Genomic DNA, 25,536 nt, shown 5'->3' on the forward strand with positions numbered 1-25,536 from the left:
CCATCCCATAAGCACGACGAGCCAGTGAAGCAGCAACGTGCCCAGAAGGGCCAGCATCCGGGTCAAGATTGGTAGCGGGGCGTTCCAGGCCCTTCCCATATGCGCGACGAGACTCCAACCATCCCCGTCCAGGAACATGCTCAGGCGGCGACCAACCACTTCCTGCTCCGACCGGAAGGCAAGCAATTGGAGAGTCTTCTCTGCTGGAGCGCTGCCCTTCTGGCAGAGGCTCGACCTCCATATTCGGAATAACTCCAGGTTCAACAGTAATGGACACAATCAAAGTGGAATTGACTTGTGGGCAGGGGAGTCGATACCTGAGCATGGGGAGCTCCCTCTGCCTTTCTTCAGCAATTGGGCTTCTTTCATTATGCCCCCCCTCCTCATCGTTGCTGTCCTGAAACCACTGAGGCCTCGAGGTTACCTCCATGGAGGAAGAGGGGGAATAATAGTCATCTTTCGGTGGAGCTCTGCCTTGAATTCCACCCCTCCGGCTGCCCATTCTCGGCCTATCCCTCGGCATTGTTATCCTTCTTACAATTCGAGCGCTCTGAGCTTCGACAATGGCTGGAGCGACCTGCAGCACCAGGAACAAACGCCAGCACCAGGCCCTGACTCCAGCTCCAAGAACCAACCTCGTCAACAAGAACCAGCACCAAGAACCAACCCCGACAACACGAACCAGCATACAGAACCAACCCCAGCAATAAGAATCAGCCCCTAGTGCCAAACTCAGCAACAAGAACCCGCACCAACTCCAGAGACTAACGCCAGTCTCACCAACCCAAATCCTGGAACCCACAACGGTCTCTACAATCGCATTGCTGTCTGAGCGGAGCAGGGTCTCCTTACTAGGCTCGCAGCTTTCCTCCCGTCTTGCCATTCTTCTCCGTTTAAACTTCCTCACCACCCTTTCGCTCAACTACCTCCCTCGAGCCGAGTAGACAGGCATTAATGCCTTCTCCTCTTCGCATTCAAGTGGTTTAATGCAGCCCAACGCGTGGTACCGCCGGGCACCATGAGCATGCCACCCGCCCACGTGCCGGCGCGTGCCATTCCCCCGTCCCTTATGCACCCGCATCCGGGATGATGAAATCCTTCTTCGCCAGAGAGATACAGTCATTGTTGAGCTTGTCATCTTCTGAGTGATCCAGAGAACCTGCAAAGTAGGAGATGCACTGGGAGGCACCTTGATTGGCTAATCTATCAGCCACCTTGTTCGCTGTTCTCCGAACATGCTTGAATTCTATACTTTGGGGAGTTTGTAGCTTCTCCTCCATGGATTCTAACCTGCTTAATAGTCTCCAACTCGTGGCCACCTTGACCGCCGGCGTGCCTGCTTGGAGTCTTTGGGCAGCATTGATAAGGATTAGGGAGTCACCTTCTACTTCCAAAGGAAAGTAGTTATGCTGTTCTGCCAGACATAAGCCTCTCCATAAGCCTTCTAATTCAGCTACATTATTAGTATCTTTGCCCAATGAGCCATAGAAAATCTGAATTATTTCCCCTGTGTGACTTCGGAAGAGTCCTCCATAACCTGCGAGCCCCGGATTTCCTTTGGCCGCCCCATCGAAATTTAACTTGTAGGAGGCATGATCAGGAGGGGACCAACTGGAAGGAGAGGTGCTGCTGTTAGGGGGTCTGGTGCCTTCTTTCTGTAGCATTGAGAGGTTTAAGTTCCAAGCCTTCAGGATCCGGCATTCTAATGGGGATTCTGGCATATCCGTGTCTGACCAGGATTTGAGGGCCAGAGTTTCTTGCAGCTGTTTGTTGAGGATTAGCCATAAGGTTTCATTGGGCCGGGAAGAGTTGTTGAAGATTCTGTGGTTTCTTTCTTTCCAAAGAATCCAGTATATGAATCCTGGTAAGAGTCTCCACAGGTGGTTGAGAAGCTGACTCTTGTAGGGGGAGGGAGCCCATTTCCTTAAGTTTTCAGCTATGTCTTCTGTCCTGGCTTCTGATCTCATGTTGCAGCTCTCTGCTTTCCTCCATATTTGCTTTGCGAGCGGGCAGGTTTCCATGAGATGTCCTATTGTCTCCGAGTCGATGTTGCAGTTCGGGCATCTTGATGGTCCCACGAATCCACGCTTAATCAGGTTGTCCCAAGTGAGTACTCTTCTTTTGCTGAGCAGCCATAAGAAAGTGGATATTTTGGGCCAAATTCCTGGTTGCCAGATCTTTTCCCAAATCGGATCCTTATTGGGTTGGTTTCCATTATATCTGAGCTGATGGGCTTCTTGAGTAGTAAATGTACCTTTTTGTTTATGGCCCCATCTGAGGCGATCCTGTAGAGTGGAATATCGAATTTTCCTGTATGATAATTCTTTCTCTATGTCCTCATATGTCTCGCTTTGCCAATTGTTTTGCCAGAGACTGGCCTTCTTCCAGGTTCTGAAGTCGGTATTTTCAGAATGTTGCCAAAATTGATTGACTTGAGTGAGTTGTGCTTGCTGCATCTGCTCTTGCCAGAGAGGCTTGTGAAAAACTGTTGCAAGCTTGGGGAGCTGCTGCCACGAATCCTCCCAAAATCTGGCGGTGGTGCCTGAGTGTATCTCCCAGAAACTATGCTCTTGAATGAATTTGCTGTGGGGTTTGGCTGCGTTCCATATAGGAGATCCCTGAGTTGTGGAGTTGATTCTGATTAGATCGTTCCATTGGCTGCCTGGTGCATACTTTGCCTGCCACAGTTTGGCCCATGGTGCGTTTGGCTTAGTAATCCAATTCCACCACATGCGAGCCCCCATATTGTCATTGCTCTGTAATGGGTCTCGAAGTCCCAGGCCTCCATCGGATTTGGGCTTGCAGATATCTGTCCATTTCACTAGCGCCCATTTTCTGTTGAGGCCAGACGATCCCCAGAGAAAGTTTCGCTGGAGATTGCGGATAGATTTAAGGACCCATTTAGGTGCAGCCAACAGTGAAAAGAGGTACAAAGGCATGGCTTGGAGTACTGATTTGATCAAGACAAGCCTGCTGGCAATATTAAGAGCTCGGAAGGTCCATAGGGAGAGTTTAGATTCAAGCTTATCTAGAAGAGACTGCCAGGAGGAATGTTTGATAGCTGCAGCGGCCAGGGGGGCCCCTAGGTAGGTCGACGGGAGTTTAGAAATGGTAAACTGCAAAATTCTAGCGATATTCCTTTGAGTGGAAAGAGGGGTATTGAAGAAATATAGCTGAGATTTCGATGAGTTGATGGAGGTTCCTGAAGCTTTTGAGAAAATAGATAGCAGAGATTTGAAGACAGAGGCTTCTTGCGATGATGGGTGGCCAAAGAGCATATTGTCGTCAACAAATTGTTGGTGGGATTGAGGAGGAAGGCCATGAACAGAGATTCCTTTGAGCATTTGAGTGGAGACGGCTGCCTTCAGTAATCTGCCTAGCCCTTCTGCCATGAGTACAAAGAGGAAAGGCGATAAGGGGTCCCCTTGTCTAATGCCCCTTGAAGGCCTAAAGGGATGAGAAGGAGAACCATTTAACAGTACAGAAAAGCTTGGGGAGGAGATCAAGCTATAGACCCATCTTGTCCAAGTATGACTGAAGCCAAAAGCAATAAGCACTTTTTGTATATAGTTCCAACTGAGCTTGTCAAAAGCTTTGGATAAATCTAGTTTGAGAAGCATACCTGGCTTTTTGAGAATCTTGAGGGAGTGAATCACTTCATTTGATAGAATGATCCCGTCCATGATCTGCCTTCCTTCGACATACCCTGTTTGTTCCGGAGAAATGAGTAAGGGTAGGAGAGGCTTGAGTCGATTTGCGATGACCTTAGAGATAAGCTTGTATATGACATTGCATAGAGCAATGGGTCTAAAGCTTTCAGGCTTGCTTGGTTCAGCACATTTTGGAACTAGTGCAATGAAGGTAGTGTTGAGGGCTGGAAGAATCCAGTGCATGCTTCTTGATTCTTCCACCAGCTCCCAAACTTCTTCTTTGATTAATTCCCAGAATTCGTGGTAGAAATTGGCAGTGAAGCCGTCCGGCCCCGGGGCTTTGCCATCCTTGAGCTGGTTCATTGCTTCTTCAATTTCTTTCAGGGATGTTGGCTGTAGTAATTTGTTGTTGTGCTCATCAGTTATGATTCTGGGAATATGCTGTGTGATGGCCCTGATTTCGGCATCCCTGTTTCCTTCCGGCTCTTTAAGGATGTCTTGAAAGTAATGTGTTAATTCCTTTTCCATGTCTTCATGGGTTTCTACTCTCTCTCCTTGCTGATTGTTGATGAAAGTGATGTTGTTGTGCATGCGCCTCTGTATAGCTGTTCTATGAAAAAATTTTGTGTTCTTTTCGCCCTCTTTTAGCCAATTTATTCGGGATTTCTGCCGCCAAAGTATTTCTTCTTGCTTTCTCCGTTCTTCTAATCGATGCCAGAGGATTTGCTCTTGTTGTGACTGCTCCTCCGTGCGGCCTTCTTTAATGATATCTTGCTGAAGTGCTTCCATTTGTTTTTCCAACCTTTGTCGATCTTCCTGAATGTTGCCAAATTGAGCTTTGTTCCAAATTTTAAGAACCTGCTTTAGATTTTTCAACTTTTGTTGAAATTGAAACATTTTGGCTCCTTCTGGAGGCCTGTAGGCTTTCCAGGCCTCCTCTACGATCTGCCTGAATTTTGCATTTGTGAACCAAAAAGCTTCGAAGCGGAATGGCCGATTGCTTCTTGTTCCAGGTCGAGACCAGTGAAGCATGATGGGCCAATGGTCCGATCCTCCGTGAGGCAAAATTGAAGCATTGAAATCTCCGCCTAAATGGATTGCATTGTCTGAAAGGAGGAACCTGTCAAGCCGAGAGGCGATATGGTTGACACCACTGCGCTTGTTGGTCCAGGTGAAAATCCCATTGGTGGTTGGAATATCCATTAAGTGATTGTCCTGAATAAAGTCTCTGAGTCCTTTGCTGTCATTTTCTAATCTTGTTCTTCCCCCTGTTTTCTCCTCCAGCGATTGAATGATATTGAAATCGCCGCCACTGATCCAGAGAGGGAACTGTCTGTTCTCATTCAAACTGGAAAGCGTGTTTAACAGATCCAGTTTGTGCTGATTACTTTGCGGAAAGTAAACATTGGTCAAGTGCCCGTGGATATTTGTTCCTATGAGATGAAAGGAAGCTTGTATGAGAAAATGGGCGGCATGGAAGTCGTAAAGATTGAGGGTCTGTGGATTCCATAATATGGCTAATCCACCCGAAGCTCCTGAAGCGCCTACTGACATTAGGTTACTACCAGCCCAGATCTTGTTTCTTGCCTTGTCCATAGCTATTGTGCTTTTTTTGGTTTCTTGAAGAAAAACTATAGAAGGTTTTTCTTGCTGTATCAAGTTCTTGATCATCCTAATTTTTGAGGGGCTGTTGAGTCCTCTCACATTCCATGAGATGAGCTTCATGGTTAATGGGATGCAGGTTTGTAGAACTTAGTCAGCTTAGGGAATCTCCCTGATTCCATAAGCATTTCCCCTACTGCAATGGTCCTTTGCAGGTCCGTTTTGCGCCCTCTTTTCTTGGTTTCTTTGAGACTCTTTTTTGCATCCCATGGACTCCCTCCTTGTATGCCTAGATGTTTATTGTGTTGAACCTTGGCTAGGACTCCTTCCAGCCGCTCTATTTGCCAGGGAGGAATAGTATTGTATTCCTTTTGCTTGCAGGCTGTTTCAAGTTTTAAGATGTCTATTCCTTCAAGGATAATGTTCTCCGGATCCTGTTCCATACTGCTGGGGGCATTTTGTTCCTCGTCCTCTGTGGTGTTATGTAAGCTTAGTGCTATTGCTGCATCCATGTCCATGTCGGATACCAGTTGCTTGGGATCCACTTTAGATTTCCCCTTGCCCACAGCAGGATCGCTGGGATCGGTGTCAGCCTTTGGAGTATGAAAGATGACTAACTTTAAATGCAACAATATTTATTATTAAAATAAAAATAAGTTTTCACAAATTTTATTTTAAAATTTGAAATTATACATTTTTTTAAAAAATTATGAATATTCACATTACATTACAATTTTAAAATATTTATTATAATATTTATCTTTTAAAAATTTATTTTTATATATTTTTTAAAAATAAACATAAAAAATATTATTTTTCCATATTACATTTAAAAATAATAAAATAATATTTATATTAAAAATATTAGGTCTTTACCCTAATTTACCTATTCCAAAATAAATAAAATTATTGACATAAATATATTAAACCAATACAAACCAAACAGAAAAACCAGAATAAAAAGTTTTTTTAAATTCCTTTACACTCTGACCAAAACGATTTATATTAAAGAGTTAACATAAAAATTCCCAAAACTGATATATATGTAACCATCAGATGCGTTGCTCTGGAGTGCGTATAAAAGAAAAATTAAACACAAAATATTTTTTTTTCTCGGTAAAAGCTAATTCTATTAAGAAAGTGAAAAAATATGTACAGAAAGGTTACATCCTCAGAGGAGGCCTGAGCCAGTCCTCAGCCAGAAAAACAGGGTTTTACAGTTTAGCCCTTCAAGCAAAATTACAATGTAGTCCTGCAAACTAGATTTAGCAGTCTTGTAATTTTCTTGGCCTGCAGTGACAGCCAGTACAAAAAAACCTCCAGCATAATCGAATGACATAGTAGACCAGTCATCAACCATTAACTTCCAACACAAAACCATAAGAACAAAAAAACAAAACATAGGAGCAAGAGATCCTCCCGGCAAGAAATTACTGTGCTCAACCGACATGTCCAGGCGACTGAGGCGCGTCCTCCTTTTCCGGGCTGGGGGATGCAAGCCAGGTAACGTAACCATCTTCATCCAGAACAGGCTCGCCATTTGGATGAGTGACCAGGTGCAAAACTCCGAAATATCTATGAGAGGGACCACAAAGTAAAACGTCTTCCTGAGCTGGAGTCGGATGCTGCATCTGTTCCGGAACCGGGTCGTTTTCCTGAGCTGGAGTCGGATGCTGAGTCTGATCCGGAGCCGGGGCGTCTTCTTGCCGATGGTCCACCTGATAAACACGTCCGGCCATGTCCCCGAGCAAGATGCTGTCGTCTTGTGAAGGAGCATAATCAGAAGGAGCCGAGCTAGAGGAATTGCCTTCCTCTTCAGAAACATGAACAGTGAAATTGATTGTCACAGTGGGCCTATTAAACTGACTCTGGAAGGAGAAGCTTGAGGTCTGAAAGGAGTTGTTCGGACGAGACCTGTCCGGTTCTGACATCGGAGATGAGGGCGACATAGATGAAATAGGAGCAACAGTCTAAGGCATGGGACGAGCTCGGCCTCCTCTGTTTCCAGAGTTACTTCCCCTGCGAGGGATGCCTTTTCTACGAATCATGGTTGCGAGGGCAGAGAGCCAGTGCGGGCAAATGGAATGAGAATGACCAGGAGCAGAGAGTGCTCTGGAAACTTCAGGGCGTCTCCTGTGCCAAACCCAAATGACAATGCGCCATGACAGAGGCAACTTAGCCCGATATAAGCCTGAAGCATTAATGCCATAGCATTGATCCAGAACCCGGAACCAGAGATCTGTCATAGTCGCCATGCTTGAAATAAATTCAAGCCAACTTCGAGGCTGCAGCATAGTAAATTCACTCACCTTAAACCTATTAATACCACCTACGACCTGTACCATGCCATCCGCCAGCCTGCCATCCATGGAGCCAACTGTCTGACGGTTAAGGATTTTCATTGATAGCTGGAGGGAGCACCCGCATCCGGGTGGGTTCTCTTGATCTGAGCTTTGTCCCTAGTAACTATCTCCTGGACTTTGACAATCTGATCCTCTGAATCTAGACTGGAAATAGGACCTTCAAAGTAACCGCTCTTGGCTTCCACTCCAAGGTTGGCAAGAAAGTTAGCGACCTTATTGCCTTCCCTTCTGATGTGTTTGCAAGAAATTGCTTGATGCTGAGACAACTAGTTGTGGATTAGCTCCAACCTCTGAGCCATTCTCCAACTATTACTTATTTTGTGTGTAGGAGAACCGTGCAATAGTTTGATAAGCATTCTGATTATGATTTGCGAATCCCCTTCAACAAGAGTTAAGAAACCTTTCCTTTGGGCTAGTTTAAGACCTCTCCATAATCCTTCCAATTCTGCTGAGTTATTTGTGTCCCAGCCTATCGATCCCATGAAGATACAGTGAGGATTGCCATTATGATCCCTAAAGACTCCTCCATATCCTGCCTTCCCTGGATTTCCTTTAGAGGCCCCATCAAAATTAAGCTGGAACATATTGATGGGGGGCGGAATCCAGGTGTTTAACTCCAGTCCCTGCATTATTTGGTTCTTTATCTCTGCTACCATTTGATTTATCGGAATCCCCCAGTTGTCCCATATTGTTTTTTCCTGAGGTGAAGTAGGAAGATATTCTGTGTGCCAATCTCTAATGGAAAGAGTCTCCACTAGATTCTGATGAAATTTAATCCAGAGTTGCTCTAGTGACATAGATTGATTTTTGAAAATTCTTCTATTACGCTCTTTCCATATATTCCACATTAATAGTCCAGGTATAAGATGCTAGAGAGTATTAAGGAAGTTGCTTTGAAAATGCTGTTGATCCCAATTGCACATGGTCGCTTTGAGATCTCCCTGTACTCTTCCCTATTTTTGACAGCGAAAAACTGCCTTTTCCCAGAGTTTTCTACCAATTTGGCAAGTTTGCATAAGATGTATGGCTGTTTCCTCCTCCTTCATACACATTAGGCATATAAATGGTCCAGAGAAACCTCTTCTTCTAAGATTATCCCAAGTTAGAATTCGATTATGACAGAGAAGCCATAAGAACGTGGAGACTTTCGGCCAATTGGATGAATCCCAGATTTCCTCCCATAGTTTGTCTTTGTTGATCCGATCTTGGATAATGATTTTGTATGCTTCCTTTGTGGTGAAAATTCCTTTCTCTTCATATCCCCACCTGAGGATGTCCATACCTTCTGAGATAGTTATTTGCCTCTTTTGAAGTTCTGTATTAAGGTATTGCTGCTTCGTTTGCTCAGAGCAGTGTGATAGAAATTGATTTGCATTTCGCCATTGCCTATGCTCTTGAGTGGTACCTGTTCTCCAGAATTGGCTGATTGTGGCATATTGATTCATTTCCCTTTCTGAAATGTGATGATCTTGTAGAATGTCTCTTAATCTTGGTAGTTGTTGCCATGAGTCGTCCCAGAATCGCGCAGTGGTTCCATTTTTAATTTCCCAAAAGCCGTGTTCTTGTATGAGGCTCCTGTGTTGAATGGCTGAATTCCAAAATACCGAACCCGTGCTTAGCTCAGTCATTCTTATTCATTCTTCCATAGGACAATTGCTTGTATATTTGGCTATCCAAAGAGAGGCCCATGGAGTGCTGGGATGGGCAAGCCATCTCCACCAGATTTTTGCTCTCATTGCTCTGTTACTGTGCTTAGGGTCCCTTAACCCAATACCTCCGGCTATTTTAGGAAGACAGACTTTATCCCATTTCACTAAAGCCCATTTTCGGTTTTTCCCCGAGCTTCCCCAAAGAAAATTACGCTGAAGAGTCTTGATTTCTTTGAGAATCCATTTTGGGGCAGCTAAAATGGAGAAAAGATAGAGTGGCATGGATTGAAGGACCGCTTTGATAAGAACAATTCTACTAGCCATATTCAGAGCTCGATTAGTCCAGAGGGTAAGTCGAGACTCGAGCTTTTCCAGCAGTTGCTTCCAGGAAGAGTGCTTAATGGCTGAGGCCATTAAAGGGGCGCCTAGATATTTGGAGGGCAGAGATGCAATAGTAAATCCCAAGATTCGTTCAATAGATCTTTGTGTAGGCACAAGGGTATTGAAGAAAAATATTTGGGATTTAACTCGATTTATGTGGGCTCCTGAAGCATCAGAAAGGTTGACAGGATAGATTTGAGGATACGAGCTTCTTGCACCGAGGGATGTCCATAAAGCATATTATCATCTACAAATTGCTGATGGGTATAGGCGGGGGAATTATTGAAAGAAAGACCTCGTAATTGCTGGATAAGTCTGGCCGAGGTGATGTATCTGCCTAATCCCTCTGCCATAATTACAAAGAGGAAGGGAGATAAGGGGTCGCCTTGTCTTATACCTCTGGAGGGCCGGTAAGTTGCTGAAGGAATACCATTAATTAAGACAGAGAAAAAGACTGAAGATAGAAGGTTGAAGATCCATCTGACCCATGAGTGCGCAAAACCAAAAGCTAAAAGGATTTTTTGAATATACGCCCAACTAAGACTGTCAAAAGCTTTGGATAAGTCTAGCTTGAGCAACATACCTGGTTTCTTGGTTTTCTTTAAGGAGTGAATTATCTCATGCGTGAGAATAATCCCGTCCGTAATTTGACGCCCTTCGACATAACCCGATTGCTCAGGCGATATGATCAGAGGGAGCAGCGGCTTTAATCTTGTTGCTATTACTTTAGAAGTAATTTTGTAGATGATATTACACAACGCAATCGACCTATATTTGTCTGGAGTGTTGGAATCTTCCCCTTTTGGAATTAAGGCTATGAAGGTAGCATTTAATCCAGGATACATCCATCTGAGTGCTCTAGATTCCTCTACTACCTGCCATACTTCATCCTTTATCAAGTCCCAGAATTTATGAAAAAAATTTGATGTAAAACCATCCGGTCCTGGCGCCTTGCCTTCTTTCAGATTCCGCACAACTTCTTCAACTTCTTCTAAGTTAATGGGCTTGAGGAGAAGACTGTTGTGTTCCTCTGTTATTATTCTTGGTATATTTTTAATTAGCTTGTTGATGGCCGGCATTCTGTTGAAATCGGGCTCCTGATGTGCCTTCTTGAAGTAATTCAGGAATTCCTCTTCAATGCCTTCATGAGTTTCAATTTTATCCCCCTGTTCATTTTTAATGTGAGAGATGTGATTAACCATTCTCCGCTGCACCGTAGTTTTATGAAAGAATTTAGTGTTCTTTTCTCCATTTTTTAACCATCTGATCCTTGATTTCTGTCTCCATAAAATTTCCTCCTGTTTGGCCCTTTCTATGATTCTAGATTCTAAGACTTGCTCCTGCTTGGTTAATTCCTCCGTGCGCCCTTCAGTGATGATAGTTTGCTGGATTTTCTTCATTTCCATGTTGAGGGAGGCTTGTGCTTTGAAGATGTTGCCAAATGTATTGTGATTCCATCTTTTGATGACCCCTTTAAGATGTTTAAGCTTTTGTTGAAACCTGGCCATCCTGGTGCCTTCAGAAGGATTGAAGTGGAGCCAAGTGGATCTTACTAGCCTCTCAAAGTCCGGGTGAGTAAACCAGAATTCTTCAAAACGAAAAGGACGTTTGATATTGTTACCTGGCCTATTCCATTGCAGTTCGATGGGCCAATGATCTGAACCTGAGACAGGGAGTATGGATGTTGTAAATTCCCCTCCAAGGTGAACTGCATTATCGGAGATAAGGAACCTGTCAAGACGCGACGCAATCTGCTGCTCTCCTTCTCTTTTATTGCTCCATGTGAAGAGACCATTGCCTGTAGGGACATCCACCAGCCAGTTATTTTGAATGAAAGTTTTTAGTAGATTGCCCTCATTATTTGTTCTGCTTCTGCCTCCACGTTTTTCTTCTATGCTTGCTGTCATGTTGTAGTCGCCTCCCGCAATCCAAAGTGGATGAGGTCTGTCTGAGTTGAGATCTGATAGTGTGTTCAGGATCTGAGCTTTTTGAGCTATGTCCTGAGGAAAATAAACATTTGTTATTAGCCCATGGATATTAGAACCTAAGAGATGAAAGGTTGCCTGAATGAAGCTTTTATTGGCTTGAATATTATTTAACTGTATGACTCGCGCATCCCAGAGGATTGCAAGTCCTCCCGAAGCTCCCTGAGCATCAACAGTTACTACATGTCCCCCTGGCCATGCTTTCACTGCTATTTTTTCCAAAAAAATTGAACTACATTTCGTTTCCTGTAAGAAAAGAATGCTTGGTTTTTCTTGCATCAGCATATTTTTTAATAATCTACCTTTCCTAGGGCTATTGAGCCCTCTGATATTCCATGATATTAACTTCATTGAGAAATTTGGGGGTGTGGATTGAAATACTTGGTCAGTTTGGCATACCTCCCTGACTCCACTAAAATCTCTCCGATTTTGATAGTTCTTTCCAAAGTGGATTTCCTACCTCTTTTCTTATTGTCCTTTGTGATAAATTTTCCATCCCATGGACTTCCTATTTGGACGCCTAGTGAATATTTCTTCTGTGCTATGTGCAGAACTTCGACTAGGTTATCCACTTGCGTTTCTGGTATCTTCTCAAAGTTCCCTGTCTTGCATGCCTGTTCCAAGCCTAGAATGTCCAGCTCCCCTATATCTAAGGGTTCCGGATCTTCTTCCATAATTTGAGGTGCTTGCGAGGGATCCTCTCGCCCCTGTGAAGATTTCTCATATGGCTGCGAATATTCAACGTCCATTCCTTGAGAATGCCATGGCAGGGTTTTAGCTGGGGTTATCAAGTTGTCTTGCTTTTGGATTTTCTTCCCTTCTTGTCTCGATGTCTCGCCTGGTTGTTCTTGATGGCTCTCTTTGTCTTTCGCCTTTTCCTTCTCCTGTTCTTGCTCGTCATCCTTGTCCAATGCTTCGAAACTGTTGCTTGTTGTGGGTTTTGCCTTATTGACTAGATTTGCTTTGGTGTTGCCTGTTGCTTTCTTGTTTCCTCTCCTTCGATTTGTTACCTTGGTAAATCCATCTGTGGTTTGATTGTCAGAACTATCTTGGGGAGAGGGTACCTTATTTTGGGGACAGTCTCTGTAAAGATGCCCTATCTCATGGCATTTCCTGCATCTAAAGGGCACATGTTCATAATCTATAACTTGTGTCCATTCAGAGTCCTCATGAAAGAATCTTATTGTGTCTGGCAGTGGCTGCTTGAGATCCATATAGACACAGATCCGAGCATAGGATGTGTACCTGCATAACTTTGTTTCTTTTGCGATCTTTACAAACTCGCCAATAGCGTTCCCTATTTCTTGTAGAGACTTTTCCTCCCAGTATTCCCATGGCAGTGAATAAAGCCTTATCCACACTGGCGCATAGGTCAGATCCTCCTTGTCTGGGTTAAATCTTTCGACCCAGCCTTTCAGGTATAATCCAGCTGAATTAAAGAAATAAGGACCCTGATCCAGAATCCTGTTGCGGTCCTCCAGGCAGTTAAAAACTGCAGTGAAGAAACCCTTGGCTCCTAGATGCAACGAGATATGCCCCTTAGGATGCCATTTGGTGCTGATCCAGCTTCTCAGCGCTTTCTCCGTCGGCCATATTCCTATGAATTTGCCGATTAGCACATGATCCCTCATGTACTGTATTCTGGCGTTGATGCGTTCACTTGGGAAGTCGACCCTTGGTTTATGGATCGCCATCGGCTTGCATGTTGATGAACTTGCCTTACTCCTTTCATTTGCGTCAGTGTTCTTGCCTATCTTTTGTCTGTCGTCAATGGCATTGCCGCCGATGGCCTGTTCCTTGTCTTTGTCGGCCGTAGGCCGTGCTCTGTTGTCCGAATCGGGGGGAGGCTCCTGGCCCTCCCCCTGAGGGGTTTGCATTTTCCTGTTCCTTATGGTCGCTTCTACTTGCTCGTTGACTCAGCAGACTCTGCCCGCTGTACCCAGAATGACAGTCCTGCCGCTCTCAGGTTTGCAGAAACCCTAGGTCAGGTTGCAGCATCCCTTCCGCTCTCTCGTGATCGACCAAGCGTATGACCCAGCAAAATAAATTAAACACAAAATATTACTACACAATCACACTTTTAAAAATTGTATACATTCTGCACACGAAACGAAAGGGCAGGCTTTAAAAAGTATATAATTATGGGAAAGTGCATTTCTCAATGAAAATATAAATATTGCAAAGAGTGGAAACATGCGAGTAGCTTCTTAATCGATTTCAATTCCCGTTGACGTTGTATCTTGAGGTTAGGTCGAAAAAATAGTTAGAATTTAGTTATTTTTTAAATTTTGTTTCTGGTATTGGTATTGGATTTAACATTATAAAAAATAAGATTTTAAAATTTAATAATTATAATTAATTTTGTTAAAAAATTTTATTAAATTTGATCAAATCTCATTAAACTAAGGAATTCTCATCTCATCGTTTTTGGTAAAATATAATCTTAGGTTATTCATATGATTTTTTATTATTAAAAAACGGTAAGGCCTTTTCTTATTCATTTTAGGGCCAATGATTACAATGTTACAATATTATCTGGTTTTATTAAAAAAAAAGAAATACGTCGTAAGGTATTTCTCTCTGAAATCAACTTCCCCAACTGTTTTTTTGTCCTAATCTTAATCGTCACCTCAATTGTAAAGGATTTAACAATAATCTCTGTATCCAATTTAATTAAAAAACCTTTAAAAACTTTAAAAATACCTCTAATGTAAGATTAGTTAATTAAAATTAATTTTTGTTACCTAGCCTGTTACCCTCACCAACTCGTCCGCGACCGCATAGCAGCGTTTGCTGCAGAGGAGGGCATTCTTTGCTGCAGACCGGAAACTCTACAGTTTGGGGTTTATCTGGTTCTTCATTTTTGTTGTTTTATTTGTTTTCTACGGTTTATGTATTGACCTCTAATCGAACCTGGTTTGGCCAGGCTACTCGGTGTAGAGTAGAGGCTTTGCTCAAAGTAAATTTTCAGAGATCGTTTTGATTAATTTCTGTGTTTCATGGGAAATGTGTCCATATTTTAATTTAAACCGAACCTAATTGGGAGATTGCTCAAAGTAAATTTTTAGAAATCGTCTTGATTAATTTCTGTGTTTCATGGGAAATCTGTCATATCTTTTAATTTGAACCGAACCTAATTAGGTTTTCTACTGAACTTAATTGCTTTTTTTTTTGTGTTTTTTGTAGATTGACTTCATAATAATAATAATAATATCCATTTTTTTCCATATTGATTTCATAATAATAATAATATCCATTTTTTTTTTGCATATTGATTTCATAATAATAATAATAATATCCATTTTTAAGGTCTTGTCCATCTTTTAATTTGAACCGAACCTAATTGGGTTTTCTTTGTTTTTTTTGCAGATTGACTTCATAATAATAATAATATCTATTTTTAAGATGGCAGACACCAAATTGGTGTATAACACCTCCTTGTTTGTAGAACAAGGGACCCACCTCCGCGCAAGTCTATGAATGCATACATACTCTCCCCCTCTGGTTTTGACCCTGTGACCTCTTAGGAAAAAACACATGCTCTTAACTATTGGGCCCACTCAAACCCTGAGCTCTTGATTTGTCTTGAAATTGGTTCCTCCTTCCTTCATGCATCTGTAGCTCCCAGGCTAAGGTTCTTAGCTCTGCAACTCAGTATTAGTGTCTGTTGGTTGGTACTTCGGGCCCGCTGAACTGCTTAATAGAATCAGCTGGTATTGGTGTTGACATATTCCTAATGTGAGAATTCAGAATACATTGTTAGGGCTATTGAGTAAACGGTTACACGAATGTTGGTAACTACAGTTCATCGCCCATGGCATTGTTGATGTACCTTTTTAATGGTTGATGTAGGAATAGTTGTAAATTTGACGAACGTGAGGGAAATTAATTGCTTGACCATTCCTGCACCTGAAAGTTCGAAATACACCATCTAAATAAAGAGGGTCGTCATTATGATGGGGATATTTGAGTGTAAATTAAAAAAAAACCAAAATTTTATTAAAATTTTGCCTTTTTCTTGATCTTCAGCATGTTTCGATATTTGGAGATTCGAAGGTCATGGTTATTTGGAGATTCGAAGGTTATGGTTGACTTCATCTCAAGAAAAAATCATATTTCAGTGCCACATTTGATTGGCTGGATGGATAGGATCAATTTCTTCTGGGACTCTATGGTCGGAGGTTCTATTCACTATATCCACAAGGACAAGAATATTCAGTTCGATTCACTGTTTAAAATGGGTCTTCACGCTGCTACAGGTTTATGGTTTCTGCAGATTTTCTCTGAGTGGGAAAGCTATCATATCTAGGAGTTTAATCTGCCGGTTTTCTAGGTACATTTTTGTTCTTCACAGGTTTCCCTTGGTGCGTTATGATCATATGCGGCTACTTTTGCTGGTTTTTATTCATAGGAGATCCCTCAGATCATTTTGTCACAGCTTGATAATCTTATCATATAGCTGGATTTCTCCCATGCTGATCCCATGTTGACTAAATTCAATAGGTCTTTTTCAGATGTAAATATTTGAACTCTTATATCTCTCATATAATATAATATTCAGCTTTTTCGTCCTGAAAAAAAAACTCTTAGAAACATATTTAACATAGTTATAATAGTTTGAATTTTTATTTCATAATAAAAATATAATAAAAGCATCTTATTTTTCAAAGAGTAATGATATTTGAATTTTCATAATTCCATTTTGTTTTAAGCGTACATAATTAACATGCAGATTTTTACAGCGTGTAGATTATTCACCAATGTAATATTTTTTTTTTTTTAATTATTTTATTAAACCAATTATTTAAAGTACGGTTTTCAAAATCTTAAATATGCTTTTTCATATATCAATTCATAAGACGCAATGATGTCAATACCCATAGAGGAGTATGCATGAAGCATTTAAAGAAACTACCATCACATTTCATGTATCAATTCATAAGACGCAATGATGTCAATACCCATAGAGGAGTATGCATGAAGCATTTAAAGAAACTACCATCACATTTCATGTATCAATTCATAAGGCACAATGATGTTAATTCCCATAGAGGAGTATGCGAGAAGCATTAAAGATATGTGATAGGTCATAAAAATGCATGTAATTGGTATAATAGGATTTACGGTGTTTGAAACTGCAAGTTTCGGTTTGAGAAATGGCATGTGTACTTTTTTTTTGGGTCATATATTTTTGTAGGTAATAGTGAGTTTGGATTTTTTTTTTATTATAAGAAGTATTTTGTGAATTGATTCCGTAAATGTAAGTTAAGGTTTTTATTATTATTAATATTATTTTAAGATTGGGTTGAAGCGATGAGTTAAAAAATCTAGTTATTTTCTCACAAGGCATTTGTTACAAAAGTTGACGGTGATTTATTTCTATAAAAAGTTTATGAATTGAAGTACATCTCTCCAAATAAACACAAACCAAATGTTTATGTTGTTTGTAAAGTATTAATTGAATTTTAGTGTAATTGAATAGGGGTTAGTTTGGAAGGTAGGTGTTGAAGAAAGATTTAGAATTGGTGAAGATTCATCGATTAGATGCAAAGGAAACCAAATCTCGTTGCATGAGATGTTGGAATTCCTTAATTCGAATGGGAGATGTGTTGGAAAATATTGATAAATCCAACCATCAGTATTAAAAGCCAAACCTACCATGTTCTAGAGAAGTTTGTATCTTCTGGAGAAGTTGGCAGCAAGCGGCGGTAGTCGGCAGATTACTGTAGAATTTACGGCTATCCGTGTGTATAAATTTGCATGTTTGTTAATGCAATGATGAAGCTCTTCCATGAGTCTTCTAGTTTCTAAGTTGGTATCAGAGCCAAGGGTTTTGGCAGAGTGGAGAGCTCAGGAGTGTGAGCTGTGTTGAGTGTTCAGTTTGTTTGTTACTGCAAATTGGTGAGGCGGTAGCACTGCTGTGAACTTGCAGTCTGCCTGGTGAGGTCTGTTCGAGTAAGAACAGTGTTGTGTAAACCGTGAGGAGGAAGGCGCGCTCTTGTCCAGAGTAGTGGAGCTATGTGCTCAGCCATTTGTCGTGTGGCTGCGTGTAGTGGAGCTGTGTGCTCATCAAGGTGGGTTGCTGTTGAGCTGACGATCTGTGGAACCTATGTGAGAGAGTCGATTGTGGAGGTTCGCTGAGTTAGGGGTGTGCGAGCTCAGAGAGTTGTGGGCTCGGTGGTTTTGAAGGGCAAGTGGACTCTGCCCTGCCGATTGTTGCATTGGTGTGCAGCGTTCCAGAGCCTGGAGCTGTTGTGTTAAGTGTCTGTTACAGTGCGTAAACAACTAGAAGAGGAGATCTTGTTGTTGGTTGATGACTAGAGTAGCATTGAAACTTGTTCGTCGGCCTATGTGTTGAAACCTATGGGACGAGTATCTTATTCTACAGGGTTGGCGTGGATGTTGAAGACTATGCATCCACATACTTGAGGTTGAAAGCCGCGGATCACAGTGCAAGAGGAGTCTGTTCAACAATGTGTTGCAAAGTTAGTGTGTGTGCCTGTTGAAGATAATGTCTACTAAGAGCCTTTAGCAAGAAGGCAAAAATGAAATGTTTGTTGTAAGCCTAGCTGAGACTTAGACCAGCAGGCATGTCAATTAGGAGTATGTTTACAGTGTCTTATATATTGTATAGTTGTCATATGGTTGGATTTAAGGGGGAGTGTTGGAAAACATTGATAAATCCAACCACCAGCATTAAAAGCCGAACCTAGCATCTTCTAGAGAAGTCTGCGTCTTCTGGAGAAGTCGGCAGCAAGCGGCGGTAGTCGGCAGATTACTGTAGAATTTACGGCTATCCGTGTGTATAAATTTGCATGTTTGTTAATGCAATGATGAAGCTCTTCCATGAGTCTTCCAGTTTCTAAGTAGATGAACCTTACATTATGTGGCAAGCCCATGAAACACATCTATATGGGCTGAAGGATGGATGAGCGCACACTTAAATTTTCCATAAGGTTGGGTTGAGTGGAAGCAGAATTACGCTACTTCACTCAATACCTCACACTTTAGATTGTAACATTAGTGGAAATTTTTTCATTGGGTTTTCTCTTCATCTGTGGAATACACTCCTAAAACTAGATACGTATTTATCATGGCTCAATGGTGGAAGATGTTGTGGAAGCTTAATTGTCAAACAAAATCTAGATTGTTCCAGTGGTGTATTTTAGAAATAATCTTCTAATTGGTGTAAACTTAAAAAACTGAAACTTGATTGGCCCAAATTGGTGCCCCCTCTACAAAGTAGTCGAGGAATCAGTTGATCATCTGTTTCTGTGTTTAGTGTTATGCTAGTGTCATCTGGAACTCTGTTCAAAATTTCTTAATTGTTGGTCCTTCACAACAAGGTTTTTCTTGCAAGGAAGAGTGGAAAACCTGGTGGGACTTTGTGAATCCAAAAAAACCTCAGGAACATCGCACCCATTATTAATTTGGGGGATCTTGCTAGCACGAAATAAAGGCATATTCTAAGAGAGAAATAATCCCCAACAAAGTGGTAGCCCAGTTTGTGATTATTTATGAGCTAATTCCTAAAGATGATTCTAGCCATAGGCTCTAAAATATAACAACTAAACAAGTGAATAGGTCACGCTCTTGAGCATACTAATGGTGCATCCCAAGCTAAAAAAGTGAATAGGTCACGCTCCGGAGCATACTTTAATGGTGCATCCCAAGCTGGGGTGAGTGTGGGGGAGGAGCAATACTATGTTTTATCTCAAAACCACTCTTACAAACTTCAAAGTGGTTTGGGTTGTGGCTCACATAATTACACAAAACTCTTAAGCCTCAAGCTTATGTTTCTCTTTGCTATTAAAAATGTGTGAAACATCAGATATTTGGTGATCTCTCATAGTTATAAACTAGTTAGACATCTAAGTGTCACATGCACACACTCAGTCCCATCTTGGAAGAGGCTTTACTATTAAAGAGAAATTTCGATTATATCTCTTGTGTTCATATCTACAAGGAGAAAAATGCTTGTTCCCAAATCATCCTCGAAAGATTGCTTCTTTTTACTCACCATACTATAGAGACTGCGGGTGGGACTTAGTTCAATGGGACTTAGTTCAATGGTGGTAGTAAGTAAGAGAAATGAGAGTTTGCCATTATGAGTTTTTTTGCCATTATTTGTACGTGAATTTTTATTAATCACATAATTAGTATTTGATCGACATTTCAAACCAACTAATGTGATCCATTTTCAGGACAAGGTGAAGAATTAATATATCTTAAAGAATAAATTGTATGGATGTATCATTGCCCAGAATTAGCTATTGAAAACTAGCCATTGGTAAATTAGTTAATAAAGTAAGTAAAATATATAAAAATAATAAAATATACTTAATTAAAAACTAACTTGAAAAAAAAATATAAAATAATTAAAATATTATATATTTGTTTAGAAACTAACCAGTAAAACTAAATAAATATTATATTAATTTTAATAATTAATTAAAATGTTAAAATAATAAATATTTATTTATTTTAATTTTAATAATTAATTAAAGTATTAAACTAATAAATATTTATTTAAAACTAATTACGGTAAAATATGATTATTTCAAAATAAGCAAAATAGCCAATTTAAATATATCTTTCCATCTTTCATTTGTGTATACTATTATTATATTAAATCCCTCTAACTTTTGATTTATCGTGAACAAAAAAAAATCAAATCCATTAAAGTTCAAACTTAACCTCAAATAATAATAAAAACATTTATTCATTATAAGACTATATGCATACCACCCATAACTAATCTAATACTTGTTAATCTTAATAGTCTAGTACTTATTAATCCGAACTCGGATTAAAGCCACATACTCAACTGTATCCCTACCTCTGTTAGGTTTTTTTTTCCTGCTAACCCTCTTAAACACGTGGAAAATAGGTATATAATACATAATTATATTAACGGTTAGATAGATTAAAGTTTAACCCTCTTAAACGTGTGGAAAATAGGTGTATAACACATAATTATATTACCGGTTAAATTATTTTTTAAAGAAAAAATAAAATAAATAACATAAATTATAAGAAGTTCTTGAAAATCTATTAAATTTTTATTAAAATAAAAGTATAAAATTTTAACTAAATTAGAGAAGTAGAAAGAATAAAATTATTTTTGCAAAAGGAAGAATAATATTAAATAGTTTTATATTTATATTTAGTAATAAAAGAATTAAGATATAGTTAAAAGATTACTAATTTTAAATGTAACAATATGTATTATTAAAATAAAAATAATTTTTACAAATTTTTTTTAATTTATATATCTACATTAAATTATAATTTTAAAATATTTATTATAATATCTATATTTTTAAAAATAAATATAAAAAATATTATTTTTTATATTATATTTAAAAATAATAAAATAATATTTATATTAAAATTTTTAAAAATATTAAATAAATAAGATCCATTAATAATTTCCCTATTCCAACAAAACTATTAATATAAATATATTAAACCAATATAAACAACCGAAAAAGACAAAAAGTTTCTTGAAATTATTTTACACTCTGATCAAAATCATTATACAAACCATTTATAAATTAAAAATTAACATAAAAATTCCCAAAACCAAAATTTATCATGATATATCTATAACCATCAAATGCGTTGCTCTGGGTGCGTATCAACGAAAAATTATACACAAAAAAATTATTACTGCATAATAACAGTTTTAAAAACTGGATACATTCTGCACACGAAACAAAAGAAACAAAAGAGCGGATCTTAAAAAGTGAGTTGGTTTTAGTGTGATTTTTTGGAAATTTTTTGATGGGTTTTTCCGATTTAATTTATTTAAAATATGGTAAGAATTTATTGAAATCACAAATTTGATGGGTAATTCTGCAAGATCTAAATGGTCTAGGGGTTTTCAGTATGCTGAATCCATATTTACAGTCGAAAAAACCAGTTTAAATAATCCAAATCAAGATTTAATCTCAAAATTTTCCACTGATTCTGACACTGAAAAGTCCGAAAAATCACATTAAAAATAACTCTTTTACAAAATGTATAATTATAAAAAAGTGCATTTCTGAATGAAAATATAAATATTGCAAATAGTGGAAACATGCTAGAAGCTTTTCAATCGAATTCAATTCCCATTGACGTTGTCTATTGAGGTTAGGTAAAAAAAAAATAGTTAAAATTAGGAATGTTTAAATTTTGTTTTTGATGTTGGTAATGGATTTAATATTATAAAAAATATTTAAAGTTTTAAAATTTAATAGCTATAATCTGAATTTCCCAAAAAATCTGCTAAATTTTATCAAAATTTAAAAAAAAAAAAAACAAAAAAAACTCATTAAACTACGGGATTCCCACCTCGTCTCTTTTTGATCAATTATAATTGTGGGTGGTTATTCATATGAATTTTCATTATTGAAAAAGGGTAAGGCCTTTTCCTATTCGTTTTATGGCCAATGAGTACGATGTGACGATATTACGCAGTTTCATTAATTAAGAAAAAAAAACGCTTTCGTTAAGCAAATGACGATAGAATGACAATTTATGTTCTATTATGTTGTCACCATAGTTTATAACCAAAAAGTCAATTATGTTGTCACCATAGTCTACAACTGTTTTTGTTAATCAAATGCGGATAAAATGACAATTTCTCTTCTTCCAGATAAGTAGATGTTGATATTGACAATTAATCAACCCAAACTCACATTTATCTTTTTCCCTCGAGTCCGCCAGTTTCGCACAATACGTGTGTGAGGGGCACAACTTAGCTCACGTTGAAATTTGATCCTCTCTCCATATTTTTCATGAAGCATGTCATTTTTATGTACGCTAACATTTTGAATGGCAAAGGACACTTCCAGAAAGCAACATGAATTTCTGGAAAACATAAAATTCTTCCTTGTCTTAGTTGGCTAACCCAGATTTCTAATCAAAAAGTTTAAAAAGTCGACATCTTGTAGTTTTCCATTGGAAGCTCTGAGTAATAACAACGTTCAAATACTTCTAAGCTGACACGTTTATGCACCAAATCTTCGATCTTTCGGTCCTTTTCCTTCTTTTCTAAATCTCTTTGCTCTTTACCCTAATACTATACCAAATAATAATGATACCAATCTTTCATCTCTCTGTTTTTTTTTTTCTTCTTTTCTAAATCTTTTGTTCTCTGCCCCAGTACTATACCAAATAATAATAATAATACCAGGTTCAGGGCCTACAGCATTTATCAATTCCCAAGTTTGGCATCGTTCACGGGGTCCACCACACATATCAATTCACAGGTTTCGCAACCCTCTAGTATGTAGTTTCTTTGTATTTGTGGAGAAAACGCGGAGGCGATTCATAGAGACGAAAGCAAAGCACGGACAGACATATAGCTGGCTATTAACTCATCCCCACCAAGGATGGAATTTGACGGGCTGTCACGACAGGTGAAAAATTTACAAAACTGTGAACATCTTTTCTTGAAACTGTGAAGATGGGTCCAAACTGTCCAATTTGACGGAAGTGACTCTGTTGTGAAATTCCAACCCTCATTCCCACAAACTTTAAAAAATAGAGCCGTCAGCGTTGGCGTTCTGTTTATCGCACTCTCACGCGTTTCACATGCCTATCTCTTTCTAAAATCCAGGCAGTCCACCTCAGGTGAGGCGAGTCGTTTTAAGGAGATATCTCTCATGTTACCATTAATCAAATACACAAGAGATCTGGGGCCCGGCATACCGTTTAAAACAAATATAAATGAATGGCAGATTGATTGGAGAGTCGTCGTCTGCCAGCTTGGTTGTGTTTAGCTTGCCACATCGAGCACGTTATGAACAGTAACAAGAGAATCGACATGGACGGCAATGGTGGGCATTAATACGGTGGGCAGTCAAGGCCACTGGATTGGAGAGACCACTCCACAATATGCGGTACAAACACAAACAGCTGTTGCGTGCATTGTAACCTTTAGTTTCTTCTTGCTTTGATTTACTTGGTTAGGTTTGAAATTTTGGAAACCATTTTTAGCTATCAGTTTGATGGTTTTAACGCCATGGGTAGATCTATTTAACTAAAGTAGATTGGTTAAGTTTGAAGATGGGAAGTGAAATCTGTCGTCCATATCAGGCAGATAAATGCCAGGAAAGGAATATTTCAGAATAAAGCTTTCATATTTTTTTTTGTATTTTTCATTATTTTTGTATTTTTAATAATGAAATTTATGTAAATCATTAAAATTTAATAAATGAGGTATATATTTGGTTGTACGTGGGGATTAAACTCGCAATTGTTTCTAAAGTGAAAAGTACATGGAAGGAATCACTATTACACCTTCGAATAATTTAAGACATATTTTGAAGATGAAAATAATCTTTAATTAAAATTAAAATTATTTTAATGGTGGGAAAGTTAAAAATTAATATACTTGGGGTAAAAGAGTAAAAAGTTAAGACAATTCGGGTCCGGGCAAAATTTTGAGAAATGGAAAGAAAATAAATCCAATGAATCCAAAGGGTTTAGAGAAAAACCTTTCGGGCTAATGTAGATGTTACATAGGGTTTTAGTAAAGAGCCCATTATTTACGTGGTCAAAGACGAGCATGAGCCTTGCCTCTGTTTAGGATATGGAGGTTTTTAGGCACTTTGTCATGCTTGTGAACTTCACTTGACATCAAGGCCCACAATCTGGACTTTACCATTGTGTCTTCTCTTGCCCAACGATGCAACCAATGGTGGAGCATACGGTTCCAGCGAGCTAGTGTTACGAACATGGTCATAAACCTAGAGGTGAAGGAACTTGGGAAACCAATGGTGGAGCATACGGTTCCAGGGAGCTAGTGTCAGGAACATGGTCATAAACCTAGAGGCGAAGGAACTTGGGAAACCAATAGCGGATACGGTGGAGCTAGTGTTAGGAACATAATCATAAACCTAGAGATGAAGGAACTTGGTAACCAATGGCGGAGCATATACGGTTCCAGGGAGCTAGTGTCAGGAACATGGTCATAAACCTAGAGGTGAAGGAACTTGGGAGATGAATGTGGACTCATTGTGTTGCTTTCCATATTGGTGACCCACCAGTAGTGGTTGGAGAGCATGTAGTTAGGGTCAGATTTCCGTTGGAAAAGTGGAGGAGTTTAAACACAAATTTCACATATTGATCACAAAAAGACTGGACGATTACAATGAACCTAGTGAAGGGTATTTAACCTTTTCCAACTAATGACTCGCCTAAAATAACTTGACATGAAACCACACACTAAATTCGACTATGACTTAACTATAGAGTAGGGTAGGCTAGGCTAGGCTACTTTAGAGTATGCTACGTTAAGCTAGAGTAGGGTAGGGTAGGCTACCCTAGAATAGGCTAAGGTAATCCGAAGTAGACTAGAACGAGTGGGGGCTACTTACCGGGGCTTCAATCAATGAACCTCATACATATCACGTGCATTCATGGCATATTTAAACAATACCCTTAATTTGACTACATATTGGAAAATACCTCTAAAAAGCACATTATTTAACCTCCTACCAATATGAATCCAATACACCTTCCTAATTTAAAAACCCCTACTTTCACTAGATATTGGAAGTATCCATTTTTTCGTTAACACTTTTTATACTCCTTTATATTTTTCAATAACTTTGGGCTCCATTTTTTATGCCTACCAATATAAAAACCCTCTAACCCCTATATATCACCCAATATATTATGTGATTTTTTCCTCAATAAATATCCCCCAATATGAACCCACGTGGTATGGTATTTCTCCCCCGGTGAAGCCCCCATGGGGCTACTACATCTGACATGACATGGGATGTTAGGCAAACCATGAGAAGAATGAATGAAGAGCATCAAAAAATGGAAGATGAATGGGTTTCTTAGAGGATGAATAATAGTTTTAGTAGGGGGTATGATGTGGCTCTTAAATAGGTAAACGTAAGGA

At 39.3% G+C, this 25,536-nt stretch overlaps 1 protein-coding gene across 1 annotated transcript; it reads right to left on the reverse strand.

Annotated features, from left to right (window-relative positions):
- Nucleotides 1–1,067: 1,067 nt before the first annotated feature.
- Nucleotides 1,068–5,246, reverse strand: LOC149172655 (uncharacterized). Its single transcript, XM_089426409.1, has one exon. The coding sequence runs from the start codon at nucleotides 5,244–5,246 to the stop codon at nucleotides 1,068–1,070; it is 4,179 nt and encodes a 1,392-aa protein (XP_089282535.1).
- Nucleotides 5,247–25,536: the final 20,290 nt, after the last annotated feature.

Source organism: Pinus tabuliformis, chromosome 4_2 (assembly GCF_031772625.1).
Source record: "Pinus tabuliformis cultivar Carrire ecotype Pingquan chromosome 4_2, CPIR1, whole genome shotgun sequence".
NCBI classification, from domain to species: domain Eukaryota; kingdom Viridiplantae; phylum Streptophyta; class Pinopsida; order Pinales; family Pinaceae; genus Pinus; species Pinus tabuliformis.

What these genes read in the sequence shown, in the direction of transcription:
- LOC149172655 (XM_089426409.1), bottom strand. Translation starts at nt 5,246, where the DNA reads ATGGACAAGGCAAGAAACAAGATCTGGGCTGGTAGTAACCTAATGTCA.